Source organism: Vitis riparia, chromosome 7 (genome assembly GCF_004353265.1).
Source record: "Vitis riparia cultivar Riparia Gloire de Montpellier isolate 1030 chromosome 7, EGFV_Vit.rip_1.0, whole genome shotgun sequence".
Taxonomy (NCBI): domain Eukaryota; kingdom Viridiplantae; phylum Streptophyta; class Magnoliopsida; order Vitales; family Vitaceae; genus Vitis; species Vitis riparia.
In genome coordinates, this window is record NC_048437.1 from 5,960,710 (window position 1) to 5,977,032 (window position 16,323).

The following is a 16,323-nucleotide window of genomic DNA, read 5'->3' on the forward strand; positions in this document are numbered from 1 at the left end:
CTGTGTCATGAATTCTGAGGTGAATTTAGTAGGCTTAATTTCAAGAAACTACTCCAAACCACACTCAGTCATTCATCATGATTAATAGCGACACTGCCTATAGAGGGTTCGGCACATCTGTATCACGACAAATTGGAGAGCCGTGAAGGGAGACCCAACTATAAAACTACCATGTGTTTGGAAAATTTGGATACAATGGAGAAAAGAAACACTCTCAAACACTCACTTTGATACAATAAAACTCTTAAAGTTACAAAATAAAACAAGAAAAGGAAGAACAGAAGAAATGTTCAAACAAGTTCTTAGAGTTTTGTCCAAAAACTCTATTTCCTCCCACTTCTAGAAATCTTTAGGGAACTAATGGAAATAGTTTTGGGATTGATCAAGCCTTTTCACTTTTCTGTATAAGATTTCAAAAAGAAGAAAAGTCATATATAACACTCTTAAGGTTGAAAAATGGTTACAAGGATGAGAAAAAACTCATTGTCTTCCTCAATCTCTTCATCTTTGTAACATTCAAAAATTAAATCATAAGTTTAATTCACACATTAAACATGATTTAATCTCAAATATGTAACTCTCTTACACTTAACCTTAAGTTTTATAAAGTTACAAAAATGAGAAGACTCATTGTCTTCGTTAACCTTTCAAGTTTTGTAACTTTCAAAACTTAATCATATGTATAAATACCTCTTAAGTTTTGTAATATTTCAAAACTTAATCATGTGTTTAATTCACACATTAAAAATGTAACCCTTCTTACACTTTATTTTCAAAGGTTATTTTTCAAAAGTGTAACTCTTCTTTGACTTTATTTTTAACCAACAATATATATATTTATATAAATATAACACTGCTACAATTTTGGAGAATCATTCTGTGCGAGCCAATGCGTGGCCCTTCAGCAATTCAACTACTCTTCTCATGGAGGGCCTTTTCACGGGAAACGCTGCAGTGCATAGAAGAGCCACATCCAAAACTTTCTCAATCTCTTCATAATCACCTGTAGATGGGTTCAGCCTTGGGTCTACAAGCTGATCCAGATCCGTACAGCCGCTGCCGCTATTCCCATCACTTCCTTCTGGAGCCGATAATGCAGCCTCTGTTACCCACTTCACTATGTCCCTGTTTTCACCAAGGGAGGGGTCATTGGGCCTTTTCCCAGTTACTAGTTCCATTAACACTACACCAAAACTATACACATCGCTCTTCTCAGTCACCTTCAGCGTGTAAGCGTATTCTGCAGTTGGTCGATTCAACACCAATACAGATTAGCAAGAAAACCATCTTTACATAATATCTAATGATCAAACGAAGATTATCTCAGATTTTTTGGGAAATTGAAAACTAAATATGAGACTGAAACAGAGTGAGAGAGGGCAAACTATGCTCACCTGGTGCAATGTAGCCATAGGTGCCAGCGACACGAGACATGAACCCGTCGCCCTCCCCCACCTCTCGCTGCAGCGTCTTGGCCAGCCCAAAATCAGCTATACGTGGACTGAACTCCTCGTCCAAGAGTATATTGTGAGACTTCACATCCCGGTGGACAATGGCAGGCACGCAGTCGTGGTGCAAATACGCTAGTCCCTGAGCTGCACCAACTGCTATCTTGAACCGCCGGTGCCAATCCAACAAACCTTCACCCTTATCCCCATGCAACACCTCACCCAGGCTCCCATTCTCCATGTACTCGTATACCAAAACTCTGAAATCCTCGTCGCTGCAGCTAAACAACAGTTTTACGATATTGCAATGCCGGATTCCTCCCAATGTCTCCACCTCAGATTGGAAAATCGCCTCCGTTTCCGGTTCTCGCCTACCTCCACAAAGTTTCTTAACCGCTACTGTCCGACCAGTTTTCAGCTTCACTCTGTAGACCCGACCCGACCCACCGGTACCGATGAGGTTTTCGTCCTTTAATGACGCACAAATTTCTTCTTCACTGAACAGGATGGATTGGAATATGGTAGTTTTCCATTGGCCTTTGCGTTTGCCGCCAAATATTTTTGATCTGGTCTTCAAGAACCAGAAGAATGATCCGAGTAGTATTAATGTAAAAATGGCTAAAACACCAATCAAATACAAGGTGGCGGGTTTGGATCGCGAGCATGGAGGGAGCGGTTTCAGGTTCGGACTGCACAGATTCGGGTTACCCATCAAACTCTGGAGATAATACTTGTGGCTGAACCCGTCAGGGACTTCACCCCACAGTTGGTTATTGGAAACGTTAAAAATGTTGAGCTTCAACTTCGTTAACTCTGCCGGAATCTCTCCGGTGAGTAAGTTTCCGGCGAGGTCTAGATATGTTAGAACTGGTAAATTTCCGAGCTCCGCGGGAATTTTGCCTCTGAATCTATTGCCTGAAAGGTTAATTTCCGTCAGATCGGTCCACGAGCTTACTCTGCTTGGAATCTCGCCAGAGAACATATTCTGTTGAAGCTCCAGTTTCTGTAACTTCGTCAAGTCGGTTATACATACAGGGACATCGCCGGAAAATTGATTCCTGCTTCCATCGATAGACACCAGCCTTTTCAAGCCGCATATTTCGGCAGGCAACTTACCCGAAAATTTATTACCAGAGATAAGAAACTTTGTCAGCTTCTGAGCTCCGGATATGGAAGGGGGAATGGAACCTTGGAATCTATTGTTTTCTAGTTGAAGAAGATGTAGCTCAGGCAAACCCCAAAACCTATTAGCCACTTCCCCAGAAAGTTCAGTGTTGAAGATACGTACATAAGATAGAGAATTGCAGTCACCGTACGTCTCCGGCAGACTTCCTGAGAATTGGTTGTTGAATAAGATGAGACGTCGAAGCCTCTTCCTGTAACATAAAAACAGAGGCAAGTCACCTGTGAAATTGTTACCGGAGACATCAATATCAATCAGAGCAGAACTCCAACCAAGATTTTCTGGCAAAGAGCCTGAAAATCTGTTATTGAAAATCTTCAGCTTATGTAGATTTGGATTTGATGCGAGACTTTCTGGAATTTCCCCATCGAAGAAATTCTCGTTAAGATAAAGCGACTTGAGAGGCATTCCAGCAATCTTTTCCGGCAATTTTCCTGAGAGATTGTTCTGGGACACGTCCAATTGAACTAAAGCTGTCATATTTGATATACTTCCCGGCAGTTCGCCGGAGAGATTGTTGAGGTAGAGCTGTAATCGTTTTACGTTTTTCAATCTGCCTATACTGTCAGGGATCTTACCGGAGAGACCGTTGTTGGAGAGATCGAAATTCGTGGCCGACACGAGACTGCCGACTGATTCAGGTATATCTCCGATGAGGCTCGAGCAAGGAAACCAAAGATTTTCGAGCTTAGTTAGGTTACCAATATTCGAAGGCAGACGACTGGGCTTGAACGGATTATAAGCAATTTCGAGCCGAGTTAACTCAGTGAGGTTCGTTAAGAATGACGGAATCGAACCGTCGAGGAAGTTTTGACACAATCTCAGGGCTTTGAGCGCCGGAAAGCGGCCGAAACTGGCCGGAATCTCGCCGCTGAAGTTGTTGAATGAGAGATCCAAAATCAGCAAGCTACCAAACTCCGGCACGAACTCCGGCAATTCTCCAGCCAACTCATTTGAAGAGAGATTCAGAGAGTGGAGATGAAAGCAGGGGGAAACTAACTCTGAAGAGAGACTACCATTAAGATAATTATCAGCAAGAGAGAGGTTCTGAAGTGTCTGAATCCTGCAGAACCCTGAAGGAAAGCCACCAGAAACACCAAACCCAGACAAATCGATGGAAACAACGGCATGTGTTTTGTAATCACAAGCAATACCAGTCCATTTGCAGGGATCATCACTGGTGGGAACCCAGTCTCCCAGTCTACCCTCTGGGTCATCAAGCCCGCTATTCTTGACCCGAATCAGAATATCGGCGTCCCTGTTCAGAGAAATCACCAGAGAAACAAAACCCGAAAAGAAGAAGAAGACTAGCAGCAGGCGAAGAGTCATGTTCCAGAGAGCTCTGGGAGTGAGAAGAAGAATAAGCATTGGCTTTAGAGGGCTTGGGGTTGAGGAAACGGATGGGTTCATTGCATGGAAATGGCGACAAGTAGAGTTCCTCCGGGAATCGCAGTTTCGGGCGGCTCACATGGAAATTACTATTGCAGGAAGCAGAGCATGGTCTTTGGGAAAAAGAGCGAGCACAGTGCTTTACGGATAACATGCAAGATAAAGACAGCAATTAGGTTAGGTACAATTACGCGTTTAAGGCCAAAATAGTGCTTTTTAAAAATAAAATAATCAAAATAAATATTTACTTACCAATCTAACCTTTGTGATCACGACGATCCACGTGACTGTTTTTTATTTTTTAATGTAAAAAATCGATGAATCACTTCCCAAATGATTTAACTCACGTTCCTAACATTTCTAATACTTAAAATGATAAAAAAAAATAATATTAAATATTAAAATATTAAAAATATTTTCTAAAATCATTCTTACACAAACTCTTAATTATCTTAACTTCAACTTTTTGATTTACTAAATATAAAAAGTTGCTTATACTAATTAAAAAATTATTAATAAATTTAGAAAATATTTTTTGTTTGAATCTCCATATGAGTAGTTAATAATTATAAAAATAGAAATATAACTCAAATGGTATAAAATGATATTTAAAATAGAAATATAATCAAAATAATATAAATAAAATTAAGAGTTTATTTAATAATGATGGTAAGAAATGCTTTTAATTTAAAAATTATCTTTGAAAACACTTTTAAAAATATGAAAAATAACTTATAATATTTGTCCAATACACACTTGATAGAAGTTCTCTTAACAAAACTTTGAAAAAAAGTATTCATTAAAAATACTAGCAAACACATTTTAAAATCAATAATCCACTCAATAAAAAAAAATTATTTATTTTAATAAAAAAATTAAAAGAATATATTAATTGTTATTGTAATTTTTTTATATAAAAGATAGAGTGAAAGAAGAATAAAATTGATAATTCACTTGAGGATTGTTTATTTTGATAAAATATTAAAGGAATATATCATTATTATAGTAGGTTTTTTTTTTCTTTTCTTTTATTATTCCATATAGGAGTCAATTAAATTGATAAAAAAATCTACCCCATTTGAAATAATTTCCATGAGGAAATTTTACCATAAAAATTATTAAAATAAAACAAATAAGGAAAAAAAACGATATACGTATATAGACAAAGTAGGATAGAAAAATATAATATATGGTAATACTTACTTTAAAAAAAATGTAATATATTTGGTATTATTTTAAAATCATTTTATAATCTATAATTTAGAAGATAATATTTATTTTTTGAAATTTTAGTGAATTTATGAGGTCAATTTGAAATTTCGGAATTTGGAGGGTTGTTGACTGGTTTTAGCGTAATATCTCACATTAAGTAGAAAAGGAAGTTTCTTAGTGGGTTCTCACATTAAGTACAAAAGGAAGTTTCTTAGTGGGTTCTTCGGGTACACACGCATTTTAGAAAATAGAGTTGATTGGAGTTGCATGTCATTAAAAATTAGTACTAGAGTTTGACCTAGATTTAGGACTTATCTGACCCTGTGATACTACTCTTTGTTTGCCCCTAAATCTCAAGGAATATGAATGAAAAGTTTCCATCTTGAGGAATGATTCTGATACCTCAAATTAATTATGGTAAAAGTTTTTCATGTTATATATGTTGGGTGTTGTTTTAAATGATCATGTCATTTTTTAAATAGTAAGAATCTATCATATTAATAATAGGCAATATGAATATTAAACTTTATTTTATAAGTGTTTTTTAAAACAGTTTTAAAAAGTAGTTTTTGAAAACTGTTTTATAATATTATTAAAGCAAATAACAGTTTAAGAATCTGAAATATTTTAACCTGTTTTTTATATTTTTAGCTACGTTTTAAAAATAATTATTATATGCAAAGTTTTATTTTTAATCTTCTTCTATATTTAAACTAACCCTAAAAAATAAATTAAAATAATTAAAAAACGTTATTTGAAAACCTCTTAGTTTTTGGTTTTAAAAATAGAAAATAAATTTTTTATCATCAAACATATTTTCTTACTTTTTTATTTTGAAAAACAGAAAATTAACCTAAAAAGCAGATATAAAATATAGCTTTTTTTTTTTTATCTTATTCTATATCTGACCAATTAAATATTATCTTAAACAACTAGCTAGCTTGAATTTTGTACCGAGGTCAACACTTTGTCAGAAGGTCTAAGTTTGGAAATGAAGTTTAATTTTGAAACATACAAGCTAGAATTTGGATACTTGAATTCTTTGAAATTGAGCACGGAATTGAAAATGTATGATAAAGTCTTACCATGTCCCACTGAAAAAAATATAAAGTTAATTAGAGTCACAAGCTACTCCGTCATGAATTCTGAGCCAAGCTCCTCTGTCATGAATTCTGAGGTGAATGTAGTAGGCTTAATTTCAAGAAACAAGTACAAACCATACTCACTAATTCATCAAGATTAATGGCAACGCTGCTTATAGAGGGTTTGGCACATCTGTATCACAAAAAAACTTTAGTGCTGTGAAGGGAAACCAAGTATAAAACTACCATGCTTTTGGAGAATCATTCTGTGCGAGCCAATGTGTGGCCCTTCAGCAATTCGACTACTCTTCTCATGGAGGGCCTGTTCATGGGAAACGCTGCAGTGCATAGAAGAGCCACATCCAAAACTTTCTCAATCTCTTCATAGTCACTTGTAGATGGGTTCAGCCTTGGGTCTACAAGCTGATCCAGATCCATACAGCCGCTGCAGCCATTCCCATCACTTCCTTCTGGAGCCGATAATGCAGCCTCTGTTACCCACTTCACTATGTCCCTGTTTTCACCAAAGGAGGGGTCATTGGGCCTTTTCCCAGTTACTAGCTCCATTAATACTACACCAAAACTATACACGTCACTCTTCTCAGTCACCTTCAGCGTGTAAGCGTATTCTGCAGTTGGTCGATTCAACACCAACATAGATTAGCAAGATAACCATCTTTACATAATATCTATGATCAAACGAACATTATCTCAGATGTTTGGGAATTTGAAAACTAAACATGAGACTGAAACAGAGTGAGAGAGGGCACACTAAGCTCACCTGGTGCAATGTAGCCATAGGAGCCAGCGACACGAGACATGAGCCCATCGCTTTCGCCCACCTCGCGGTGCAGCGTCTTGGCCAGCCCAAAATCAGCTATACGTGGACTGAACTCCTCGTCCAAGAGTATATTGTTAGACTTTACATCCCGGTGCACGATGGCCGGCACGCAGTCGTGGTGCAAATACGCCAGTCCCTGAGCTGCACCAACTGCTATCTTGAACCGCCGGTGCCAATCCAACAAACCTTCACCCTTATCCCCTTGCAACACCTCACCCAAGCTCCCATTCTCCATGTACTCGTATACCAAAACTCTGAAATCCTCGTCGCTGCAGCTAAACAACAGTTTTACGATATTGCAATGCCGGATTCCTCCCAATGTCTCCACCTCAGATTGGAACATGGCTTCCGTTTCTGGTTCTCGCATGCCTCCACAAAGTTTCTTAACCGCTATGGTCTGACCAGTTTTCAGCTTCACTCTGTAGACCTGACCCGACCCACCGGTACCGACGAGGTTTTCGTCCTTTAATGACGAGGAAATTTCCTCTTCATTGAACCGAATGGATTGGAATATGGTAGTTTTCCATTGGCGATTGGGTTTGCCGCCAAATATTTTTGATCTGGTCTTCAAGAACCAGAAGAGTGATCCGAGTAGAAGTATTAATGTAAAAATGGCTAAAACACCAATCAAATACAAGGTGATGGGTTTGGATCGCGAGCATGGAGGGAGCGGTTTCAGGTTCGGACTGCACAGATTCGGGTTACCCATCAAACTCTGGAGATAATACTTGTGGCTGAACCCGATTGGGACTTCACCCGACAGTAGGTTGTTGGAAACGTTAAATATGTTGAGCTTTAACTTCGTTAACTCCACCGGAATCTCTCCGGAGAGAAAGTTGCCGGCGAGGTCTAGGTACGTTAGAACTGGTAAATTTCCGAGCTCCGCAGGAATTTCGCCTGTGAATCTATTACCTGCAAGGTTCAATTCCGTCAGATCAGTCCACGAGCTTACTCTGCTTGGAATCCCTCCAGATAACATGTTCTGTTGAAGCTCCAGATTCTGTAGCTTCTTCAAGTCGGTTATACACACAGGGACATCGCCGGAAAACTGATTCCTGCTTCCATCGAAGGACATCAGCCTTTTCAAGCCGCATATATCAGCAGGCAACTTATCCGAAAATTTGTTACCAGAGATAAGAAAGTTTGTCAGCTTCTGAGCTCCGGATATGGAAGGAGGAATGGAACCATGGAATCTATTGTTTTCTAATTGAAGAAAATGTAGCTCAGGCAAACCCCAAAACCTATTAGGCACTTCTCCCGAAAGTTCAGTGCTGAAGATACGTACATAAGATAGAGAATTGCAGTCACCGTACGTCTCCGGCAGATTTCCTGAGAATCGGTTGTTGAATAAGATGAGACGTCGAAGCCTCTTCCTGTAACATAAAAACGGAGGCAAGTCACCTGTGAAATTGTTACCAGAGACATCAATATCAATCAGAGCAGAATTCCGACCAAGATTTTCTGGCAAAGAGCCGGAAAATCTGTTATTGAAGATCTTCAGCTCATGTAGATTTGGATTTGATGCGAGACTTTCCGGAATCTCCCCATCGAAGAAATTGTCGTTAAGATTAAGCGACTTGAGAGGCATTCCTGCGATCTTCTCCGGCAATTTTCCTGAGAGATTGTTCTGGGACGCGTCCAATTGAACTAAAGCTGTCATATTTGAGATACTTTCCGGCAGTTCGCCGGAGAGATTGTTGAGGTAGAGCTCCATTTGTATTACGTTTTTCAATCTGCCAATACTGTCAGGGATCTTACCGGAGAGACTGTTGTTGGAGAGATCGAAATTCGTGACCGACACGAGACTGCCGACTGATTCAGGTATGTCTCCGATGAGGCTCGAGCAAGGAAACCAAAGATTTTCGAGCTTAGTTAGGTTACCTATATTCGAAGGCAAGCGACTGGGCTTGAACGGATTATAAGCTATTTCGAGCCGAGTTAACTCAGTGAGGTTCGTTAAGAATGACGGAATCGAACCGTCGAGGAGGTTTTGACACAATCTCAGGACTTTGAGAGCCGGAAAGCGGCCGAAACTGGCCGGAATCTCGCCGCTGAAGTTGTTGAATGAGAGATCCAAAATCAGCAAGCTACCGAACTCCGGCACGAACTCCGGCAATTCTCCAGCCAACTCATTTGAAGAGAGATTCAGAGAGTGGAGATGAAAGCAGGGGGAAACTAACTCTGATGTGAGACTACCATTAAGATTATTATCAGCGAGAGAGAGGTTCTGGAGTGTCTGAATCCTGCAGAACCCTGAAGGAAAGCCACCAGAAACACCAAACCCAGACAAATCGATGGAAACAACGGCATGTGTTTTGTAATCACAAGCAATACCAGTCCATTTGCAGGGATCATCACTGGTGGGAACCCAGTCCCCCAGTACGGCGTATGGGTCATCAAGCCCGCTATTCTTGACCTGAATCAGAATATCGGCGTCCCTGTTCAGAGAAATCACCGGAGAAACAAAACCCAAAAAGAAGAAGAAGACTAGCAGCAGGCGAAGGGTCATGTTACAGAGAGCTCTGGGAGTGAGAAGAAGAATAAGCATTGGCTTTAGAGGGCTTGGAGTTGAGGAAACGGATGGGTTCATTGCATGGAAATGGTGACAAGTAGAGTTCCTCCGGGAATCGCAGTTTCGGGCGGCTCACATGGAAATTACGGTTGCTATTGCAGGAAGCAGAGCATGGTTTTTGGGAAAATGCGTGAGCACAGTGCTTTACCGAAACATACAAGATAAGACAGCAATTAGGTTAGGTATAATTACAGCTCAGGGAACGTGATTCCCTTTTTTGCCAAGCGACAATGACAAAAAGAAACTGCGCTCGTCTCATGCTCCTGAATCTGGAAAGTTAGAAACCACTCACCTAGTCACCTTCATGGGCAGGACTGACCGACTGAGTGAACGAAGGCAGGCTATGAGATCTCATCTTTTGTGGGGAACAGGAAATGTTGCTATTGTATTTTTTGCCCTTTGATTGTTTAGAATTCTAATGAAACTTAAACTAAATCGATCAATCGTTTCCTAAATGACTTAATTATCTTAAATTCCACCTTTCGATCTACTTAATATAGAAAGTTTCTTATGCTAACTTAAAAATTATTATTAAATATAGAAAAATATTTCTTGTTTGAATTTCCGAGTACATTATCTATTATAAAAATAGAAATATAACTAAAATTGTATAAAGTGGTATTTCAAGCAGAATAATATAAATGAAATTAAGAGTTCATGATTCTAGTAATTATTTTTAATGGATTACAAACACTTTTTAGAATTATTATTATTTTGCTCCAACACACGCTCTAAGAATCCAGATATTCTAGAAAGAGCTTTCAGTTAAAAAGTGTTTTTTACAAACACTTTTAAAATTTTTAAAAATCACTTATAAGATTTCAAAATTATTTATAATATTTTCTTAAAAAATATTGGATATAGAATTTTCTTTAAAATATTTATAACAAAAACACTTTCACTAAAATTACTTTCAAATAAAATGCTGTAAAAAACACCCTAAAATGAATGACGCACTTAGTAAAAGAATTATTTATTTTAATAAAAAATTAAAGAAATATATTTTTTATTATAGTAATTTTTATATAAAAAATAGAGATATGAGTTGAAGGATAGAAGCAAGAATAAATTTGATAATTCCCTCAAATAAGAGAATTGTTTATTTTGATAATATATTATAGCAAGTTCCTTTTTTTCTTTTGTGAATAAATTAAATTGGAAAAGAAAATCTATACCCATTTGAAATAATATCTTTGAGCAAATTTTACCATTAAAAACTACTAACGTAAAAAACATAAAGAAAAGCAAGAAGAGAGTGAAAGGGATAAGCAGGATTAGATTCTCTATGAAAACTATTTTTAAAAAATATTTTTTAAAATAAATGTATATTTTGGTTTCTATCAAGGTATTCAATTTGATCAAATCGAGTGACCCCCCACCACCAATAGGATGATCGAATTTGGGGAGACGCAACAGGGGAGGTTGCTGATATATTATTTTAACTTTCCTCTAAAGGGAGGCTGAGACTTGGAACTTTGAACTTGGGAAAGGTAGGATTACAGGGATCTTAATTATTTATTTAATACATATGCTGCTTGGGAAGTAACAGCAGGCCAAGCAGTCTGCGTCACCGTGAAGAATCAGTCGCTTGGAAGTTGGATCAGAAGCTGTCAATCTTTTTGGCCCCCAAGGCCCTGTTTGCTGCATATGGAGTGGGAAGGTAGCTGTCTCAAATGGCAAATGCCAAGAAAATGGTGGGTTCTCTTTTCCCACAAATAGGATTACTTCCCTTCTTAACCACACTGAGTATCTCAGAAAATGATTGTGAATCAACTGAGACAGCTATTACCAATGATGGCTGAAAGGATCAATTTTCAGTGCCCTTGTGCTTATAAGATAAGGATTAATGGAGCAAAGCAAGTATTCGCCTGGATTATGGCTCCACGAAGAAATAAAATAAAATGTTGATTCGTCTCTTCTCTTTGTGTGCATCTGTCTCAGCCATTACAATCAGAACAAATTCTCCGTGACAGCTCGAGTCGAGGTTGTTGAACTAACATTATCCCTTTGGGCTTATGGGTCCCAGCCTCCCCAACTTCTGCTTTTAGGTACGTGAAGAACACGCGGGCATCCCGTTTCCAACATATAAAAAAACATGAGTTTTGGGTCAAAAATGACCATTTATATATATATATATAAATATAATATCTAATCACTTTATAAAACTTATATTTAAATTGACATCTTTAGTAATATGTAAGAACATATCTGATAAAACAAAGACTATGAATTAATTTAGGAAAATACCCAAAAGGGGGGGTGAATTGGGTTTTTCAAAATCTTTTTCCACACAATAATATATGCACAAAATAAATAAAGGAAAGAGATAAAGTTAGAGAATTCAAACTTGGGTTTATAGTGGTTCGGCCTTGAGGGTTCCACTAACTTGAAGCTTCAATCAAGCTTTCAATCGTCTTACACTTGGATTCCGACTCCAATGGGCTCTTACACAATCTTTTCAAGATTTGAACCACTTGAAGGCTTTCACACTCAGTTTACACAAAAATGAAACTCTCAACCTAGCTTAAGGATGACTCAAGTACAAGAGAAAGTTAGGATGAATTGTAAGAGTGCACTAAGAATATGCAAGTGATGGTTTGATGCACTTAGAAAGAAAAGAAGAATTTTTTGATCAAGAACAGGTAGGTAGGCTTTGAATGCAATTGTTCTCTTGCTCATAAATGAAGAGGATCTCTCAATTTATAGGTTTTTAAGCTCGGGAGACAAAAACAGCAGAAAAGTAGCCTTGACCGGACGAGCAAAGGGTCGACCGGATCACTAGCCATTGGTGCATTTAATGCATGGCAGGTTACCGTTGCCTCGATCGGACATCGACCGGATCTCGACCGGACATCGACCGGACCTCGATCGGACCTCGACCGGACAAGGGTGTGGCTCGACCGGGAAGAGAAAGCTACTGGGAGAGAGAGAGAAAATTTTGTGTCTCCCTTGATCGGACCTTGACCGGACAAGGGCAACCGGTCGACCGGTTACCCAATCGGTTGAGCCGGTTGGCCATAGCCACGACCGGTTGAGTCTTTTGGCCCCGAAAACCTATCCTTTTTTATTTATTTCTTTTCCAATACTTAGGCACAGTCTTTAGGTGAGTTAATATGTCAATTTAGAATCAATTTGCCTAATGTATATTTGATAAAACTCGGGTTTTAAAGAAAAACAAGTTTTAGAGAATAAACCGAGTTTTCTAAGATGCATGAAAAGGTATGAACATCCTAAGTGCACTCATGCTATCATCTTACATTCATTTCCTATGATCACAAGTCTTCCAAATGATCTCGATCCCGTATTCGTTTGGTCCTTAATGAATTTTTGAGATTAAGCCTGAGATTCTTAACAAGTTTAAAACAATTAGTCACTTAACCATGGTTTGTTATCATTAAAACCTGATTAGGAGAACCCTTGGGCTAACAATATCATAGAAATGTATATATTTTTTTTATAATTTTTGTTAAAAGTCTCAATTTCTAACTGAGCTTTCATTTTTTAACCGAAACTTTAATTAACAATTAAGACTTCATTTTAGAACTAAAGTTTCAATTGCCAATTGAGGTTTCAATTAATTTTTTTATAAAAAAAAAATTAAATTTTAATTAAAAACTATTAAATTATAGTTTATTATTGAAATTAAAAATATATATTTTAATTATAAATTAGTCGTCAGTCCATTACTTCATCAATGTTAACATCATTACAGCCTCCTACATTTCTATCCTCATGATTAGTACAGTCACCCATCTCTTCAGACTTACGATCAATACAACTTCCTACCTTTTCAGACCTACGTATAGGTTCTCTCCTTGTGAAGGCACGTAAAATTATATATGTTTTTTTTTCACTATATAAATGTTTAGTGGGTATTTTTTTGTGACTTTAATGAAACTACTAAAAATTACATTTTGTAGTAGACTTTTTCTAATTAATTTCATTAACTAATTTTGTCAAAAAAATCTATATATGACAACTCAAGAGTATACTATTATTTCAATAAAGATAAATTTGTCATAATACAAATAAATTAATATCTTAAAAAATAACAAATTAAATATCTTAAATTAATAAATTATACAATTTATATCTTATTTATATGTTATATAAATTTATTATTTTAAGATTATTAATTTATTAATAAATAAAATATTCATTTATAATATCTTCTATTTATCAATTTATGTTTGTTGAAGTAATACTAAATTCTTAAGTTTAAACATAAATAATTTATTATTAAAGTATATATTTTTAATTTAAATAATTAATTATAATTTAATAGTTTTTAATTAAATTGTAAATTAAAAAAAAATAACTGAAATCTTAGTTGGAAATTGAGACTTTAGTTCAAAAATAAAGCATCAGTTGTCAATTAAGGCTTCAATTAAAAAATGAAGTTTCAATAAGATTACAAATTGAATAGCATATTATAAGACAACACTGTAGCGCAATTAGTGAGAATATGTAATTAATATTCTTTAAATACATCAAATTATATTACTATTTTTTAAAACTGTTTTGAAAAAATTACTCTAAATTGTTTTATATAAGAGAAATCTGTTTGAAAACTTAAAGTATTTTTAATATATTTTTCATATTTTAAAATATATTTTAAAAATAAATTTTATATGTGTTGTGTTATTTTAATTATTATTTCTATTTGTGTAATTATTTTTTAAAGCAGTCATAGAACAAATGTAAACTATGGCCTAATTAGTTGCCTTAACACCCTATAAAAATTAAATAATATTATATTAAAAAATTACATAAATTAGTAATTAAAAGTTTTTTAAAAAAATGGGTATCAAAATGATATTTATAATTACAAAATTTATTTAAAAGTGGAGATATAATAGATTTTTTTCAAATGCTTCAATTACACATTCAAAGTTTTAATCATTAAATCCAATATTTGATATAAAAATATAAAGAAGAAACGTGTAGATCCAAATGTTGTCCTCTATAGCATAATACGCGTATACTTGATTTTGAAGTGTGTGAAGATTTGTAGAAGAAGAATGGTCCAAAGTCTATTAGGATCTAGTACCCAATTGACAACACTACTATTGTTTTCTCTTTGAACTAATATTATTTTAGGATAATTGTGATTTAGACCCGATTGGACCTAAAAATTAAGTTTTACTCCATATAAGTTACATAATTGATTAGGATGATATGAAATATGAAGAAACCAATATACCCTTCAAAACTACATTCCATCACAATATTTGACAAACTTTTTTATCTTAATTTTTTTTACTAATTATTCTGAAAATTTATTATTTTTAAAAAACTAATTTTATAAAAAATATGTTCTAAAAATATATCATTTAAAAAAATTGACATATTTTTAGTTATTTTTTATATACACAATTTTAAAAATATATATTTTTATTTTTTTGATTTTTAAATAATAATAATAAAAATAATTTATTTTTATTTTTTTGGAAAAGAGTATTTTTTTTTTCCAAATCACTAAATTATATTAAATTTTATTAAGGTTTACAAAAGAAATAAAATTTAAATTAATGTTTTTTTTTTAATAGTGAGCAAAGTTTATTTCTAGAAAGATAACAAATTCATATCATTTTTCTCAATTTTCACACTTTTTCTAGGTCTTGAGTTTAAACGGTGAACTTATATGGATCAAAACTTAAATTTTGGACCCAATTAGGTCCAAAACACAATATTATTTTGATCATGAGCTCATTATTGGTTTGCCATGTTGCCTTTCATTTAGTCACTATTGGTTTGGAACTATTGTTGAGGTGGTATCAATTTGCATGGCAAAGGGCTTGAAAATGGATCGAAGAATAACAAAAGGAAAGGTGCAATCTCTCACATAGGATAAGACAAAAAACAGTCATGACGATGCATTTGCAATGGGCTCTTCTTAACCTTGCAGCCGTGTTTTACAGCCACAGGAGCACATTAGGACCAAAATGGATACAGAGCACGTCTCTACCTTTGCCATGGTAGCCTCCCTTCCTTTTGACACCACCCTCTGTGGGTTTTCATCTCGTTTTTTCTGACCAACCATGGGAATGGAATTCAAAGGACAGAACAAATAAAGGGCCCAGAGGTGCATTTAGGAAGTCTGTTATGGAAAGTTGGATTCCAGGAATTGTTTTAGAAGCCGCTGGCACTTGTCTGTAGAGCATAAATTCCACATCGTTAAGAGGAAAATGACTTCCTTTCCTTCTTTATTGTGAGGGAAGTTGTTCCCAGGAAAAAGAGGGCTGGCTAAATGCGCCTAATCTTCTTTCCTGGTCCAAACACTACGAACAATTCCAAGTTGCAATGAAAAGTGAAAACAACTTAAGGAATAAGGAAATCATTATCTGCTGAGCTGCTCTGCTCCTCCTTCTAGATGATGGCTGTAATATACTCAGCCGCTAAGGGCCGAAATCTCATGGAAATGAACACAACCAACATTTTCGAAGCAAAAACCATTATCGATTTACTGTATTTATGTGATACACACGTGGAAGAACTCTTCTCGATGCATGATGAGGGCGCAGAAGCATCAATCAATGGAGAATGGAGAATGGAAAATGAGAACCTTCTCCTTTTTTTTCTTCCTTTTTTAGGGG

General features: G+C 35.8%; 2 protein-coding genes across 2 annotated transcripts; both read right to left on the minus strand.

Moving 5' to 3' along the window:
* LOC117917662 (LRR receptor-like serine/threonine-protein kinase HSL2) lies at window positions 1-4,173 on the minus strand. Its single transcript, XM_034834008.1, has 3 exons — window positions 1,395-4,173; window positions 852-1,240; window positions 1-174 (listed from the first exon to the last, which is right to left on the minus strand). The coding sequence occupies exons 1-2, from the start codon at window positions 4,039-4,041 to the stop codon at window positions 873-875; spliced, it is 3,015 nt and encodes a 1,004-aa protein (XP_034689899.1). The 5' UTR covers window positions 4,042-4,173; the 3' UTR covers window positions 1-174; window positions 852-872.
* A 2,119-nt stretch (window positions 4,174-6,292) lies between these two features.
* On the minus strand, window positions 6,293-10,072 carry LOC117918952 (LRR receptor-like serine/threonine-protein kinase HSL2). Its single transcript, XM_034835950.1, has 2 exons — window positions 7,096-10,072; window positions 6,293-6,943 (listed from the first exon to the last, which is right to left on the minus strand). Exons 1-2 carry the CDS (start codon window positions 9,743-9,745, stop codon window positions 6,576-6,578), a joined length of 3,018 nt encoding a protein of 1,005 aa, XP_034691841.1. The 5' UTR covers window positions 9,746-10,072; the 3' UTR covers window positions 6,293-6,575.
* Between the last annotated feature and the right edge of the window lie 6,251 nt (window positions 10,073-16,323).